The sequence below is a fragment of the Moschus berezovskii genome, chromosome 9 (assembly GCF_049115385.1).
Source record: "Moschus berezovskii isolate FMDL1 chromosome 9, NW_MosBer_1.0, whole genome shotgun sequence".
In the NCBI taxonomy this organism is placed as follows: domain Eukaryota; kingdom Metazoa; phylum Chordata; class Mammalia; order Artiodactyla; family Moschidae; genus Moschus; species Moschus berezovskii.
The window spans coordinates 16,333,176-16,350,182 of NC_142468.1; the positions used below are offsets into that span (position 1 = coordinate 16,333,176).

A 17,007-nucleotide genomic window follows, 5' to 3' on the forward strand; every position below is an offset into this window, starting at 1 on the left:
GTGGTCTCTGGCATAAATCTCTAGGGTTTTCTAGCTGTTTAGAGAAGCATATAACTAACAGAAACTCTGGCTGTAGCCACAGATAGAAGCAGAATCTTCTCTGGTATTGGAAAATAAGTTTCTTTCCTTCTTCTAAATAATAGGTTAAAAATAATTTTTTTAAGTGCCTGAAGATTTTAGACTTTAATCTTGGATGGATAACACCAGGACATGGACAGGGTAAAAGGACCAGATATTATTTACACACTCCTAGTTGGTCAGATAGGGGAAGACATATTATCAAGAAACAGCCGTAGGGAGAAACAATAGCTTTTACTGTTTTTTCAGTAAAAGAAAATGTAGGAATAATAACCAAGAAGTGGAAATTCACAAGAACACCACGAGGCATTTGAGTCTGCTCCAAAGCAGGGTTGGTAAAGAACAGTTTTTAGGAAGGAAGGTTGAAAGCTAAAGTTGACTAAGGAGTGTGCATTTTAGCTTTGGACATTAGGGAGCTGTTTCAAGCTTTTGTGCAGAGGTACGTATAACAGAAACTGAAGTTTCAAATCATTTATCTGGCAGGTAGGCTTACTATGAGTGTAACGGATGATATACAGGGAGTCAAGAGACCAGGTAAGATCTTTCAATAGCCCGGGTAGGAGCAGAATATTTATTTAAACTGTTTAAGTAATAAGTAACAGAAATTAATTCTGACTAGCTTAATTTACAGAGAAGGCAACGGCAACCCACGCCAGTACTCTTGCCTGGAAAATCCCATGGACGGAGGAGCCTGGTAGGTTGCAGTCCATGGGGTCACTAAGAGTCGGACACGACTGAGCAACTTCACTTTCACTTTCCACTTTCCTGCACTGGAGAAGGAAATGGCAACCCACTCCAGTGTTCTTGCCTGGAGAATCCCAGGGACAGGGGAGCCTGGTGGGCTGCCGTCTGTGGGGTCGCACAGAGTCGGACACGACTGAAGCGACCTAGCAGCAGCAGCAGCAGGCCCAGCTCTATACCTTTATGATATGTGTGGGTTAGAGCATGTATAAACTTTTGATAACAAAGGAAATATATCTCATGTATTTCTTTACCCTTAGCTGAACACCTACAAAGCTTAAAAAAAAGCATGAGAGGGAATGAAGTGGAGATAAAAATGAAAGCAGCATCCCTAGAAGCCCAATAAGACAGTAAACAGAGACTGCAAATTGACTAGTAAGACAGAGGTCCATGGTTGCAATATGGACTCTGATAATATGCCACAAATCCCCCAAATTCAGAAATTCTAATCATCTCAATCTAATAAAGAAGGGGGAAAAAAGTCTCCTAGTGCCAAGAGAAATGACCCCCAAAAAAGTGTTCTAGTGTTGCGTATTGAAGGTTTGTCCTTTTCTAGTTGATGGAACAGACTACTTACCAGGCCAAAGAAGGAGAGAGATTCACTTCCAACAACCATGGCTTCAGGGTAGAATCTATGAGCACATCAAAGCCATACAGTTCTAGAAATACAACATAACACAAAACACAAAATCATTTTCCATGTCACAACCAAACAAAGATCTGGAAGAGTCAATCCAGTCAACTTCCATCAAAGGTGTAGAAACTTGCTGAGTATCCAGAGACAGTAGATGTAGAGAACTTTGAAGTCCAAGAGAAAGTAATTAAGTTCTAGAGATAATAATGCTCCATGGCTCCTACCATCCACTCTTGACATTTCTGAGTTCTATACAGAAAGTGATCTGACTCTAAAAGTTAACAGGCGTGATTCTGGTGCTGTGTAGAAGGCTAAGAAAAGTGTTAGGAAAAGGAATGCAACAAGTGCATATAACATCAATCTGCCTTGGGCTTGTTTTGGGTTGTCCTTCCCCACCACACTCTGAAAATAGGAAAATCTACTGAAGGCAACTCTCTAGGAACTTCCCATCACACTTTTTTAAACCAAGACCTTGCTTTAGAATGTAGGTAATAAAATAAATAAATAAATAAAGGCATAAAACCTATTTGTTCTTTCCCCTTTAAGGTTTCAATTCCCCTTTGAAGATGAAAATAAAACATACAGGCCCAACATAGAAAGACAGAAGAGAAAAGAGGGAGCCAATGGCAACCAAGCAGGACTAGGACGGGTCACAAGAAGGGAAGGAGTCAAGGATCAAATTTCCTTTGCTAATGCTTGTCCCCTAAGTCCCCAACTATTACAGAGCCAGAACCAGGAGCTGGCTCTTCTCCCAGAATGCAGGGATGAGAGGCTAACTTGGAACCTTAGCTGGCAACCTTTACTCTCATTATCATCATTAACGATCCACAGTCCTCCTCAGCATACACACATCGAAGGCATCAGACTTTCAAAAGTCCCACTCATTCTCAAACATCCCACTCTGTGTCCCTCAAATAAACTGCTTGCACACACCTTCTTTGCAAGAGAAAAGACCAGCTTCCTGACAATTCGACCAGAGGTCACAGGCCACACAGCTCACACCCACGGAACACAACCCGGTATTTTCCAGAAATTCATTTTGAGGCAAACTGCTTTACTTCAAGAAGAATTTCTCCATTTCTCAATCCTCTCAAACACACATTAGAACAAATGGGAGTTTCTAAAACGATGATGCCAAAGACTCCCTTCTGGAACATGGAAGTGTGGGGCAATGGGAATCTAGGGACCCGGGCCCTCCTCAACACACTGCCCTTCACTCCTTGTGGAGCCTGAGAGGATCATCTCTCTCCCTCATATTTATTAGCATGCTCTGGCTTCCCTTATCCTCTATCAGTCACCATTTGTCGATATCTGTATGCTCAATTAACCTATAAGCAGAATTCCTACTTATGCAACATAGATTCAGATAGATATGCATTTTTAAATTCTCCCTCAGGAAAAGTTTTCAGGAAGGAGTTGGTTTCCATAGTACTTATTTAGGATTCCATTTAATTTAAAAAAATAATCACAAACTATAAGAGAGTCTGAGACAGGATTCAGCCTCATGTAACTACACCAAAATCATATATTATCCAAACTTTAAAGGTATAAAGAAAAGAAAGCTCCTTGACCTATCTTTTTTTTTTTTTTTGGTAGCATACTCGTAGCTTTAATGGCCAGTATATTCTTCTATTTTACCCAATCTTCAATCATTCCATAGAATATTCCCCCTTTAATTTGAGAAAAATCTTTCTGTGACACAGCACTAGTAAAGGCATTTAAGAGGAAAAAACCTAACTACAAAAACTACAAATCCATGTTAACATTACACAAGCAGAGAAAAGGACAATAGGAGTCTGATTCAAGAAAAACATTCTCTTCAGTTTTTGAAAGCTGAAGCACAGGATTCAACTATTTCATAAACTGGTAATATTATTAATAATAGCTTAAGGAACAGGACAAGAATAAGTGACTGATACACATACTGATCAGATTTGCAGAATCAGCCACAAATGAATACAAATTGAAATCAGAAAAACAAGCAGGAAGACCCGTTATTTAAACACCTCACAATAAGCAGCCAACATATTTACTTAACTCTCTCTCAATTTCAGAGGCAAATTCCAAGACTTTTTGAAGGGCTGAGAAACTGGTAATGTGGAAAGTAAGAGAAAAGAAAAAAAAAAAACCAAAGAGAGACAACACCCTTTATCAGTTCAGTTCAGTTGCTCAGTTTGTCTGACTCTCTGCAACCCCATGGACTGCAGCACTCCAGGCTTCCCTGTCCATCACCAATTCAAGTGAATAAAGCCCACCGGTGCTAAATGACCTCAAAATCAACTGTGAACCTAAGCAACATCTGTACACACAGGTATACAGATGTGTGACAGCATGGTAGCATGCTGCGAAGCCCGGGTCCCCTGAGAGGCTGGAGCTGGAGGAGAGGACTGGGATGGCAAAGATAGCACTTGTATAGGCTTCTCTTACAACGACTAACTTGCCTTAATCAAAACCACTTGGTTCCTTGGCAGGCTACAAGACTTCTTACAGCAAATCTTTTAACTTAGGCTTGGTCTTTTCTCTGGACATTACAGATTTTAAAAGGTAAAAAGCATCAATAAGTTGCACTGAGAATATTAAACTTCCTTACCTTTTGATGTATGTTTTAGCAGCAGTCTCTACAATTTGAAACATCCAGTTACCCATGATGACACACCAGTGTTCCTGTCATTAAAAGGTGCAGGCAAGCTAGTCTTCTTCAGCTCTGAGAGTTAACTTTCTTTGTTCCTCTGCGCTGTCTCCATCGTGACCGAAAAACAAGTATCTTCAAAGGACTGATGCTACCACCTTACTCAACAATGTTTCCCCAAGAAAATTTTCCTTGGTGAGGTACAGTTCCTTCAGCTCCAGCCAAAACAAAACAAACTTGCAAATCTGACTGGTGCATGGTAAGAAGAAGCCTGACTCCAGCTCACCTTTTACATTAGCGCCCTTATCCCCCTATTTCTTTCAAGCAGTTTCTTAGAAAGGAATCTACACTTAGCCGCATTCATTTCTTAATGCCTGTGGACTCTCCCGCCCAGAGCAATTTGCTTCTGTTGCCATTCTTTGATAACTGACTGTTCTCACTATGATCCCAAAGACCGCCTTGTAGCTTTAAGCCCAAGCATCTGAAAACTGCTGACCACCCCTTACTTATTGGAACCTTCCTCTCCCTTGGTTCCAGGACACCGCTCTCGTCTGACTGTCCTCCTTCTTTCTCTCTTTCTTTCATCCCTTCTCTTCTGCCCAGCTAGTCCCTGGTAGGTTTGCTCAGGGTAGCATCCTCAGGTCTCTTCCCTTCTCAATTCTACTGCCCTTCCTGGATGCTCTCATGTACTCTCGTAGCTCCAATTAATATGATGATGACAGTCAAATCTCTGTCTTTAGTCCAGTGACTCTTGGACATCAAATCCATAAATCCAAATGCCATCCAGACAACTTCACTAGGATATCCCACAGGTACTCGATGCTCAACAAAACATAGCTTGATATCTTCTCCCAAAACTTTGTCTGGCTTCCCACAGTTCTTCATCTTGGAAAACCCCACGCACTAGTCACCTATGCTAGAGACACTCTTCACCACCTGCCAAATGCAACACATTATCATATCTCGTTCTCTGTTTCTCTTTAGTCTATTTTCTATATTCCCCTTTGAGGTAAAATTTACATATTTAATGAAATGGACACCTTAAGTGTGCTATTTGATGAGTCTTGATATATCCATAAAACCCACACTCATATCAACACACACAGAACAGTTCCATCACCCCAGAAAGATCCCTCATGCCCCTTCCTGGTAAATACCCTGATCCCTGTTGCCACACCACCAGAAACTGTTATTCTTATTTGTTATACCAGGGATCAGTTTTGCCTATTTTAGAGTTTCATATAAATGGACGCATATAGGATACACTCTTTTTTGAGTCTGACTTTTCTCATTTAGTGTGCTTTTAAGGTTCATCCATCTGTCATTTCTTATTTGAAGACAGGTTTACTGAGGTGTAATTTACACACAATAAAGTTCACCCTTTTGAATTATAGTTTGATGAATTTTGACAGATCTATGGCTACTCGCCATCCCCAATATGTAGAACGATTCTATCACAAATGTTCCCTTTGTCCCTTTGCAGTCAATCCTCCCTCCCGGTTCACTGGCAATCATGATCTGATTTCTGCCTTTTCCAAAAGTCAAATAAGTGGAATCACAAAGTACGTAGCCTTCTGAGAGTGGCTTCTTTCACTTAGCATGGTGCGTGTGAGATTTATCTATGTCATCACACATGTCAGTAGTGTAATTCATTCCTTTTACTGCTCAGTAGTATTCCAGTTTATAGGCCACAATTTATCTATTCAACAGCTGATAGACATCTGGGCTGCTTCCAATTTTTGGCGATTATAAATAAAACTGCTATGCACATTCGTGTAAAGCTATTTGCGCAAACATATGGTTTCATTTTTCTTGGGTAGATACCTAGGAATGGGAGTGCTGGGCCATGTGGCTAAGTGTATACCATCACTGTGTTCCTCCTACTGCCAAATCATTTCCCTAGCACTAGTCTCTCCCTATTGTAGTCCGTTCTCCACGTGGCCATCAGAATTCTTTTTAAGACACAAATTTAACAGTCAAATGGAGAGACAGGCAGTGAATCAGCCCATCAATAGATTCTAATGTCAGGCTGGTTCCTGGAGGACTACAGTCACTTCATGGGGCTTTTGGGTGGCTCAGCAGTAAAGAATCCATTTGCAGTGCAGACACTGGTTCAATCCCAGCGTTGGGAAGATCCCCTGGAGGAGGGCATGGCAATCCACTCGAGTATTCTTGCCTGGAGAATCCCAAGGACAGAGGAGCCTGGCAGGCTACAGTCCACGGGGTCACAAAGAATCGAACACAACTGAACTACAATACAATAATGTTATACAGTATTCCCTCCGTTATAATTCTGTCATACAAAGCTTTGGGTCAAGTCATGATAAAAGTTATCATGGAGAAGGAAAGGCAACCCACTTTGAGTTTTCCACTGCTCAAAAAACTCCATAGCTGTCTACTGTCTACAGGATGAATTTATACATGCCAGTGCTTTATAAGGAGCAGGAAATGGCAACCCACTCAAGTATTCTTGCCAGGAGAATGCCATGGACAGAGAAGCCTGGAGGGCTACAGTCCATGGGGTCTCAAAGAATCGGCCAGGACTGAGTGACTGAGCATAGTGCTTCACAAAGGGCCCTAAACTACTTCTATAACCTTGTCTCTCACCACCTAATCCAACTCAGGCTACATCTAGTCACACTGAACTTTTCATTTCAAAACATCCCACTTCCTGTCATGACCCTGCATTTTGCATGTCATAGTCCCTCTGCTAGGAATGGCTTTCTCTGGCTCCCCGAGGCATAGAGCTGGTAACTCCTTGTATATTCCAAGGGCACCTGAGTCACTCTATTACTTGTCCTGAAATGTGTCATTTCATGTCTGCTTATCTCCACCACTTGAGGGCAGAGGTCATGTCTCATTCACTGCTCTATACCAAACAGCCTGTACTATACAAAGCACACAGGAAGCAATCAAGAAATACTGATTTAAAAACAAGAAGAAAAAAAAATTTTTTTATGTAAAACACTACAATTTTTGAGAAAGACAAAATAATTTGCAGCTGCTTCCTAAAAATAACCCTAACAAGAAGACTTAATACTCATAATAAAGTCACCAATTACAAAGAAATAGGAGAAATTCTAATTAAGATTTTTACATATTAAGGAGAAACAATAAAAAATGGCCTAGAATGGGAGGAGAAAAAAAGATTTAACAGAGAAAATAACAGTGCATCTAAGTCCTAAGAGATTACTAAACATGTCATACCATTAGTTCTGGAAATCAACCTACTAACGCTTCCCAGAAAAAAGTCCTAGCTGAAGCTGTAATCCTTGAAATTGGAAAGTGCTGACATTAGCCAGTGCTCGCTGTCAGTCAAATGCTATTGTATAAAGGAAATTCTTTTCATCTTGGCTTTGGATTGGAATTGAAAATCTAAGAAGGAAGACTCTATCTGGGGTCCAGCAGGAAAATTTGGGGGAAAAACAAACATACGAAAATCCTACAGAAACATGAACTAAAAAAAAAAAAGCCCAGAGTCAATCTGTTAACTAGTCCAATAAATCAACATGGTATCTGGCTACTATATGTAAAGGTGGACTTGAAGGGAATAGTTAGAAGGTGGCAGAGTGGTAAAGAATCTGCCTGACAATGTAGGAGATGCGGGTTTGATCCCTGGGTTGGGAAGATCCCCTGGAGCATAAAATGGCAACCCATTCCAGTGTTCTTGCCTGGAAAATTCCATAGACAAAGGAGTCCACAGGGTCACAAACAGCTGGACACAACTGAGCACGCACGCACGTACACAGACACTGTTGATTAGAACAGAAAGACACCTTTTTTTAGGCCTGATCTGCTAAAAAGGATGATATCATTTTTCCTGAGATCTAGTTACAGGAGAGTAGAGGGAGAATCCAGGATACAGGGCATGCCAAAAGTGGCTGGATGCACCAGAACTTGTATTTATGTGGGTGGAGAGAGAGCCAGAGAGACCTGGCTTTTAAACTTGGCTTTGCCATTTATTAACAGCATGACCTGGGACAAATTATTCAACCTCTCTGAATCTTTTTTCCTTGTCTATAAAACATGAGTAATAAATACCAACAAAACTGTTATGAGGACTAAAGGAAACAGCCAATGAAGTGTGCCTGACAAACAGTAGGTACTTTCTTCTAAGTCCCTTCTACAGTAAACTTCCCTTCCCATCTAAACAGAAGCATTCGATTAGCCAGAAAAGAAAATTACCTCAAAAAGTGAACTGTTTGATGACTTTCATTTTTTTTTTATTGGTCAAGAAGTTTCCATTATAAAATGTATGCTGCCCACTGTCAGTCCTTCAACAAATATTTATGAACAGCCCTACTTTAAGAATGTCAGTTTAGGGGTTTCCCTGGTGGTCCAGTGGTTAAAAAATCTGCCTTGCAATGCAGGGGACATGGGTTTGATCCCTGGTCCAGGAAGATGCCACATGCCGCAGAGTAACTTAAGTCTGTGAGTCACAACTACTGTGCCCGCCCACCTAGAGCCCATGCTCAGCAATAGGAGAAGCCCGCGCACTGCAACTGGAGAGTCGCCCCCACTCTCTGCAACTAGAGAAAGCCTGAGCAGCAATGAAGACCCAGCGCAGACAAAAACAAATAAATTTTGGAAAAGAAAAAAAAAAAGGACATCAGCATAATTACCCTGTGAAATAGTCTTAAACAATATCAATAAAAGGCCAAACCAGCATACATTCCACAAAATAGGGTATATTGAACATGGTGGTGGTGGATTAGTCGCAAGGTTGTATCCGACTCTTGTGATACCATGGACTGTAGCCTGCCAGGTTCCTCTGTCCACGGGATTCTTCAGGCGAGAATACAGCAGTGGGTTGCCATTTCCTTCTCCAGAGGATCTTCCCCACTCAGGAACTGAACTCGGGTCTCCTGCATTGCAGGCAGATTCTTTACCGACTGAGCTATGAAGGAAGTCCTTATATTGAGCACAGTTCATCCTGAACAACAAAATCACCAGTCTCTGACCTAAACGACGCCAGTCTGATCAATTCTACAAGTGGCAGAACAGCTGGTTCATACGCTCTCAGGCTAGAGAGGAGCAGGGTCATAGCTTGTTACTTCAGCCATCCTCATACACAGAGATGAAACCACTGTCAGCAGCAGCATCTTTAAAGGACAGCTAACATCCTGTTGTTTTTGGCTGCTTTTCTCCAACTGCTCAAAAAAAAATTAAAAATAAAAAAGCTGTTCTCATAGCCAGTTATCTCACATTGCCAATTTCCTAGCATATTTAAAGGGTTGCTGTTTAAGCATATATTTCACATGGTACCACATTTTCAAAATCTTAAATGCAGTAAATATTAAGACTGTCAAAAGTTTGTTTTATTGGGAGAGGCATCAAAAATCCTATTGACCATGAGCCCTATGACCAAGATGACTTGATTGCCAAAACTCCTCTTCTGACCCCTTTTCTCTTAAGCTGAGTCTCTTTCATTTGAGTTCTCCAATTTACTAGCTCTAGGGGGAACGGTCTTAATTTCTCAGGGCCCCAATTTCTTTATTCAGACTAATTATTCCCTGAGGTCCTTTCCAGATGTACAAATTTATTTAAAGACACCAAGTGGCTAAGTTTCTGGTAGCTTATAAAGGTTCCTAGGTCTACTCTTAAATATTAGTAACACAATGCAGGTATCTGTGCATATTGTCCCATGTAAAATTTGATTAAACCACCACCTTATCATCTACACCTTGAACACAGCAGGAACTGAGAAAAGTTAACTGCATAAGTAAACAAAGGAATGGGAATACTGAAGATGCCCAGAAACATTGCTGGACACTACAAGTGGTCGGGCAGGGGAGAAAATCATAGGCCAGAAACACAGATACTGATGGAGCACCCCGGCAAGGAATCACATAATGTGGAAGGGCAGAAACAACAACCAAAAGAATATAGTGAACCCCATCACCCGACTACTGGCTTTCTCTAAAACACCAATGCCCTGTTCAAGCCAAATTCTTCTGGGAAGCTCTTAATTCCTGTTTACTCTAAAACAAATGAAAAAGAGAAGAAAAAAAAAAAAAAAACCAGATTATTCCTTGTAACTTAAACCCCAGGGGAGGTTGGGAACCAGTGGGAGGCAAAGAGATTCACACAAATACACACACGTATACAAAATCATTTCTGATGGGGGGAGGTTAATAAGGCACACAAAATCCCAGGGCTGACAGGAAGTGGAATTAGAACCACAAAAGCCAAGAAGATAGTCAACAGTTTAAAAAACTCCAGATGCACTCAGTTTATTAAAACTGAACACAAGCAGGGAGCCAGGAAGGAGACCCATGGCTGATGAAACAGTCTTACAGGGTATTTCACTGAGTCAGAGAAAGTCACTGCTCATTTCTCATCAGAACTTCTAACGCCATCAAAATCAAGAAATTCTTAAGCTTCCAAAAGGCAATCAGGTAATGAAATAAAATAGAAAACACTGAGAAGAGCTTTTGATGATTTCTAGAACAAAGATTTTCATACGAAGAGCTACTAGAAATTTATTCTCACAGAAAAGCCATGTAGATATGGAAAAGAAATACTTATTTTTTTAATCTAATAAGGTTTTTGCAGTTGGAATTATATTTCCCATGACCCCTCCTCAAAAAGTCTGCAATAATTCTAAGTGCTCTAAGCCCTGACCACACCAGATCCATTGGGAAGCCTACCGTCAGGCCACCACAAGGCAATTGAAGCAAGAACTAATCATTCATTCAACAAACATTTTCCAGACATCCTCCAAAAGCAAAAAATGTTGCTGTGCACAGAAGGAGCAAAAGCAAGGGAGACGTTGTTGCTGTTGTCAAGGAGCTTCCAGTCCAGTGTAGGAGACAGACACACAAACAGGAACTGGAGGACAAGAAGGGGCTGCTTCAGACTGAATGGAGGCCTGGGGTCAGGGCTGCTAATTGTGGTGGGAAGACTTGGGGAAAGCACCACCAAAGAAGCGATGCTTGACTTCATCTTGAAAGAAGTCAGTCATCCTTCAGGTAAAGTAACAGGAGAAAGATATTTCAGGCACAGGATAAAAGCAGGTGCAAAGGCAGAGCGTGAGGAGAGCGGCTGCAAAGGCCGGGGAGGTGGTAAAAGATTTGGTTCGGCAGAAGCAGAGACCGAGGGGAAGGGAGACACGGTGACTACTAAGAAGGTAAGCTCGGTGGCTACTGCCAGGAAGAGAACACAGAGGAAAACGCACAGAGCAGTGTGAGCGGGGAGGCACAACGGAGCACTTGGCTGGGCCAGGATTCCTGGAGGGGGTACGTCAAGTCGAGTCTGAGGATACAAACAGGAGCGTGCAGGGCCGACAGGAGGGGCGTCTTCTAGCTGGACAGCGGCACTTACGCAGAGGCCCAAGGGAATGGAGTCCTCGGGGGCACCACTGGCTTCTGAGGTGTAAGCGGGGAAATGATACTCCAGAAAAGTCGGCTGGACTCAGATCATTAGAGACTTCAAAGCCCTACCAAGTTTCTTCTTTTCCTATATAATTTTATGTCCTAGTTTATCTACCATCTTCTATTCAGAGCCTCAACACTTCCCTTTGCTGGATGCCCCTCAAGTACAGACTGCTATGATAATTGAATATTAAAGAGATCAAGAATTATAATAGCTAATTATAAAAATAACAAAAAAACATTTTTATGGAGTACAAATTAAAGGCCGACACGTGCCAAGTGCTCTGCACACGTCATCTCATTTGATCTCGGGGCACTCTCAGAAGGTAGGTGCCCTCATTACTGCCGTTTTACAGTCGAGGAAACAGGATTAGAGTAACTTGCTGAAAATCAGAAGGGGTGTAGATGGGTCTCAAACTAAGCCTGTCAGGCTCTAACACCCGTGTTCTTTAGTTCTCTGGTGTCCTGCCTCTGGCGCAAGCTGGGGCTCTCATAGTCTTACTGCTGTATTCCTTTAATTATCTGCCCCATCAGGGAGCCTACTGTGTTTCACTAACACAGCCTGCCACCTGCTGAAAGTCTGTGTGACTGCACAGACACTCGCACCAGCCTTCACTAAGGAGTCACAGCTGCGCAGAGAGCAAATGGTACAGGTACCCACAGTGCCACGGTCACAGCTAGAGGGTCAGGCAACAGGCTCTCCGGTCTGGTGGTTGTGAACTGCTTCCTGCTCCTTCTCTGTGCAATCAGGGAATTAAGGGTGGGAGGGGAGGGGTGGAGGATAAGAAAGGGAAGAAAGAAGGGGTGGGGTGGAGTGGGGGGGAACTCACTAGAAAGAAAACTAAAACGAAGAGGAGGAGTCATTGGAAAATGGGAGAAAGTACATAGTGGTACCAGCCAGAGCTTCTTGGAACAGTTCCCAGTCTGGCTGCCAAAGAGCTCTGGAATATATTTGTTAGAGCTGAATTCCTGTACAGTCCGCTGCAGACTTTTTCTGATTGCACTCTGACAAAGAGACCCACACGTTTAGTTCCAATCCCTGCTTCCCACACAGAAAGCCGGTTAGTCCTCAGGGGACCTCCAACTAAGCTCACCACTGGCCTCTTCGTATGCTACGTGAGTTTAGAAAAGAAAGAAAAGTCCACCACAGACCTTTGACTCCCGCAGAATCACTAAGCCTCTCTACCCCACGATCCCATCCCAGCTTCCCGAGCCCCTTTTCACAAAATATGTTAAGCTTCTTGAGTCTCCTTACCAAAACAACTGCTCCGATGAGGAACAAAGGTTTTACAGGCTGTGGCAATAGCTAGTTCAGCAGAGATTATAGTCTTAATGATCAGGTCCTCTACATGGGCCATCAGTGCTATAAAGGAAAAAAAAAATCACTATAATGCATGGATTAGGACTGGATTCCAGAACACAGTATAATTATAAAAGCACAAGTGCTCATTCAAAGACGTCTCCATGCGGCACGTGAACGGTGCTCCACATGAACGGTGCTCAGGACGAGGCACATGTGTGAACACAGGGGCGCAGGCAAGAATGGAGTTCCTGGGGGATGTACGCAAGTGGCCTCCGGTGACAAGAGACAGAGACAGACTGGGAAAGGAGTCCCCCCTCTTCTTATGCTCCTCCCCTCGCCCCGCCCTCTGTGGACTGAATCAGGCCTGCAGCCACACTGTTTCTCATTCTGCTCAAGGCTCAGTGATGGCGTCCACTTTGATTCAGAGCCCTTGTACTCAAACTTGACACTGTCCGTTCTCTAATTCAACAGCATGAGTGAGAGAGACTGCCTGAGGAAAATTTGAACTCAGGGCCAATACAGAGATAAGACAGTTTTGTTATAACAACATAAAAAGCTGACAGTAGTTTAATGAGAGCACTTTGATAGTCAAGAAGGACAAATTCACTAAAGATTCAGGAAAAACAAGAAAACGGATTTGGGGAGCCATGATAAGTGAGGCCGTTGTTCTCTGTCTTGTGAAGGGCAGGAAAAATGAGCACTAAGAACTATGATCCCATTAGACATCTCAGCAACACTTTCAGAAGTAGACAGAAAGATTCCTGGTAAGAGACAACAGTACAGTTACACAAGAAGAGAAGCCAAGAAGGAAAAAGGCCTGGTACTCACCAGTTGTGTCTCTGCCTTCTTGTTTCAGATACCGAAGCATAGCACTCATGCTCCATTTGTTCCCATAATCCTCCACTTCTGGATCATCACAACTAAAACAGATTCGTGGACCAAGGTCACAGAGGCAACCAGGCCTGCCTCTAGAAATGAGATTTTTCAGATAGCATTCTTTCCTTGTAAGTCTTAAGAAAAACCTTCCCTTTGCTGACTTCCATTCACCCATTTTTTTCTTGGTCCTTTTTGTCATATCTGCCTTTGCACCAGTTTCTCCCATCGAAATGAAAATGCATATATTAACAGCTCACCTTAATGAAGGAGGTAGGGGGAAAGAAGGCAAAATCCTCCTTAACTAAACATGATGCATCATGAATGAGTAGGACAAATTTGTGATAGTGAACAAATTTAAGAATGGTCACAATGCATTAATAGACCGAGATGGTTCAGGATACTTACCCGGCCTTTGAGGTAAATGTCACATGTGCCCACAAAACAACCTCTAATGCCATTTTCAGACCAGAACTGAGTCTCTTGGGCTAGTGAGCTAATCTTGTGTAGCATTTTAATGAGCTAACCCTGAACAGAACTGTGTTGGCATCTGAAGCAAGCTCCCTTCTGTCAAGTGGTAGACACGGCTTTTTTAGATCCCTTTTGAGGTATCACCCAAGGGAGAACCTCCAGGGCGACAACCGAAGCAATGAAGTACACCACTGCTATAGCCACAAACAGGGTACATTCCTAGACTGCTGGAAGGGTTTTGCAATCTGAAACCTGTATTTTACAGCTGGCCCCTTATTCCCCACCACCAGCCCTCAACCTACCAGTTGCATCTTTGCTCATCTTCCAAAGTCCAGGATACTGAACCTTCCACCGATTCCAAACACCGGTCACAGGACACTCAATGCAATCTATACAGCTCTGGCAACTACACCATCACTTCCAGATTCCTTTCTTTCTTTCCTTGGACCTTCTAGGGACCTATTTTTAGTCTCAGTAGAAAGTAACTGTTTGGGTTTCTTTTTTATTTTTCCACTTTCTGGCAAAATTATCAGGATGAAAGAAAACAGAGCAGAAAGAATATTTCCACACAGCTGGGCTGGTACTCTGTTCCACTGAATCTTTTTCTGAGATGGCCTCATTTCTTTTATTTAATTTATTCCTAACATTTTTCCCCTGATCATAAAAATGTTTTAGAAAAACTTAGGAAATACATAAAAGCACAGAGAAGACGACAGATATCCTCCACCCATAATCCCATCCATTATAGTTAAGGACTATTCACATGTTAAAATCTATCCTTCTAGTTTTCTTCTCTCCCCATCACTCCCTCAAGGGGGGAAAAATCGGCTTTAGTTATCCTATGTATTCAAAACAGACGTGAAATTGCACGCACTGTACAGTAACCTGCTTCTTCCCCCTGACAATGTACAGGGATGAACAATCTTGTCTCTGAACCTGTATGCACACTCTTTGTTATTTCTTAAGGTTCAGTTCCTAGAAATAGAATTGCTGGGTCAAAGGGCACAGTATTTTTGAAGCTTTTGATACATTTCGCCAAGTGCTGAAATAACCTAACTTCTTAGCTTCTAAAAAGTCCCATATGCCTAGAAAATTCCCACCCCTAAGTCAAGTGAGAGAACTTAACAATGAGGAAGATGAAACTTGGGAAGGCAGGCATATTTTGGTGGAGAAAGGGGACACTGTAGCTGGGCAATCAATAGAGAAGCCATAGCAGGTGAGCCTCAAAACTACGCGAAACACCTCTAATAGCTCTACTCTAAGTTACATGGATATAAAGGTAAAATTTTCCTCCAGTGCAATGGGGCGACGTTGCACTTCTCCAGCACCTGGCTCTGAGGCTGACCTCCCTGGCTCCTAGCTCAGGCACAGTCAGTACCTGACATAATCTCCACTCTTCTTATTCACACTGTAATTGGTCAGGTGCATGAACTGGTTCCGAATGTTCTTGGCTCCTTGGTCATATCGCACGGTTGCAAACCTGATGAAAGAGACACAGGTTAACTATCAGCAATCGGGCTTCAATAAAACATAGGATCAATGAGATATTAATAAAGAGAGGGTGGCATCTGCTCAAACACTGAGTGCTTATAAAGTGCCAACTCCCACGGTAAGTGTTTCATGGATAACATCACATTTAATTCAGCATTAAAGCAATTCTTTGAAGTAGGGACGAGTATGTCTAATTTTTTTGATATGAACATTAAAATACGACTTGGAAAATAAAGTAACTTGCCCCAAATCACACTGACTCCAAAACCCATGTTCTTAACCATGGGTGTTTTCTGATATAAAATCTTAGTCTGATAGGAAGGATTAAAATGAAAACAAACTTACTCGCAATCAGGGAAACTGTATAGGACGTAAAGATGAGGGCACATTAGCTGGTCAAGAAACACCTGAGTGTCTACACAATAGTACCTGGTACTAAGGCATGCTATGGAAAACATTACGCCAAAAGAAAAAAAGGACTGCATAATAACATATACACTTAGAACTCAGAGCCATAGGAATAAAAACAAACTGATCTATAAAATTAAGAAAATAATGGCAGCATTAATAGCATACTAAGGCTAGGTCTATAGAATGGCATAAATGTAAGCATAGAGTGGATTAATTCCTGAATTCGGAATGAAGGCAAAAAGAGGGATTAAACACGGAGTCCACTGAAAGCACAGCAGCAATTTGATATTCTGGACTGTTGTCAAAAGAACACCAGAGTATAAAATATATGTGCCTCTGAAGAGAGAGAAAACTTTCCAGTGATGCTCAACATCAACAAAAGGACACTCGAGCTGAATGGTTACGGTAAATATCATCCCCTGTTTACATACCTCTCTAACCGTATCACCCCCTTCACTAAAGCGGCTGTCCCAAGAGGCACATCCAAGCGTGTGAAAAAAAATCCTGGAAGGCCACAAGTTTATTTTCATATGATTTGCAAATTATTTACATGTGCTTACTCAGACTATGAAGTCAACATGAATCTTTACCACATTAAAGGGCAGCATTTAAAATTTCTCCTTTCCTCCATTTCTTCTCACTCACCCACTATCTCTGCTCCTTAATTCCCTGTACTAGAAATATACAAGAGCCAAAAAAGAAGAGTGGAAAAAGGACAAACCCTCAAAACTAAAACAAACAAACAAGAGGCCAGGAAGAAGGATGTGGACAAAGAGAAAATGTTGACCAGGCATGCACAGCAAAGGGACAAGAGTTTGATTGCATGAGAAGGACCTCAGATTTTCCAGAAACTTCCGGAAGTTATCACTTAACTTCAGCCATGTCATTCTATGGTAAGTAAACCTTACCTATATATCCCAGCCTTCCTTCTTCAGAGATTCTTCAATGAAGAGGGCACCAGTCATTCTCTGAATTCTTGTGCAATGTGAGGGGGGCCCATGCA

The 17,007-nt window shown here is 42.1% G+C and overlaps 1 protein-coding gene across 10 annotated transcripts in view; it reads right to left on the bottom strand.

Moving 5' to 3' along the window:
- TTLL5 (tubulin tyrosine ligase like 5) overlaps positions 1 to 17,007 on the bottom strand; it is a 318,082-nt gene that overhangs the window by 246,849 nt on the left and 54,226 nt on the right. For all 10 annotated transcript variants that reach the window (XM_088839430.1, XM_088839428.1, XM_055435681.2 and 7 more), the window contains exons 10-13: positions 15,481 to 15,582; positions 13,587 to 13,678; positions 12,711 to 12,818; positions 1,397 to 1,478 (exon numbers count right to left, since the gene is read on the bottom strand). In XM_088839430.1, the coding sequence (XP_088695556.1) occupies positions 1,397 to 1,478; positions 12,711 to 12,818; positions 13,587 to 13,678; positions 15,481 to 15,582 (384 nt within the window). The remainder of the gene's footprint in view (positions 1 to 1,396; positions 1,479 to 12,710; positions 12,819 to 13,586; positions 13,679 to 15,480; positions 15,583 to 17,007) is intronic.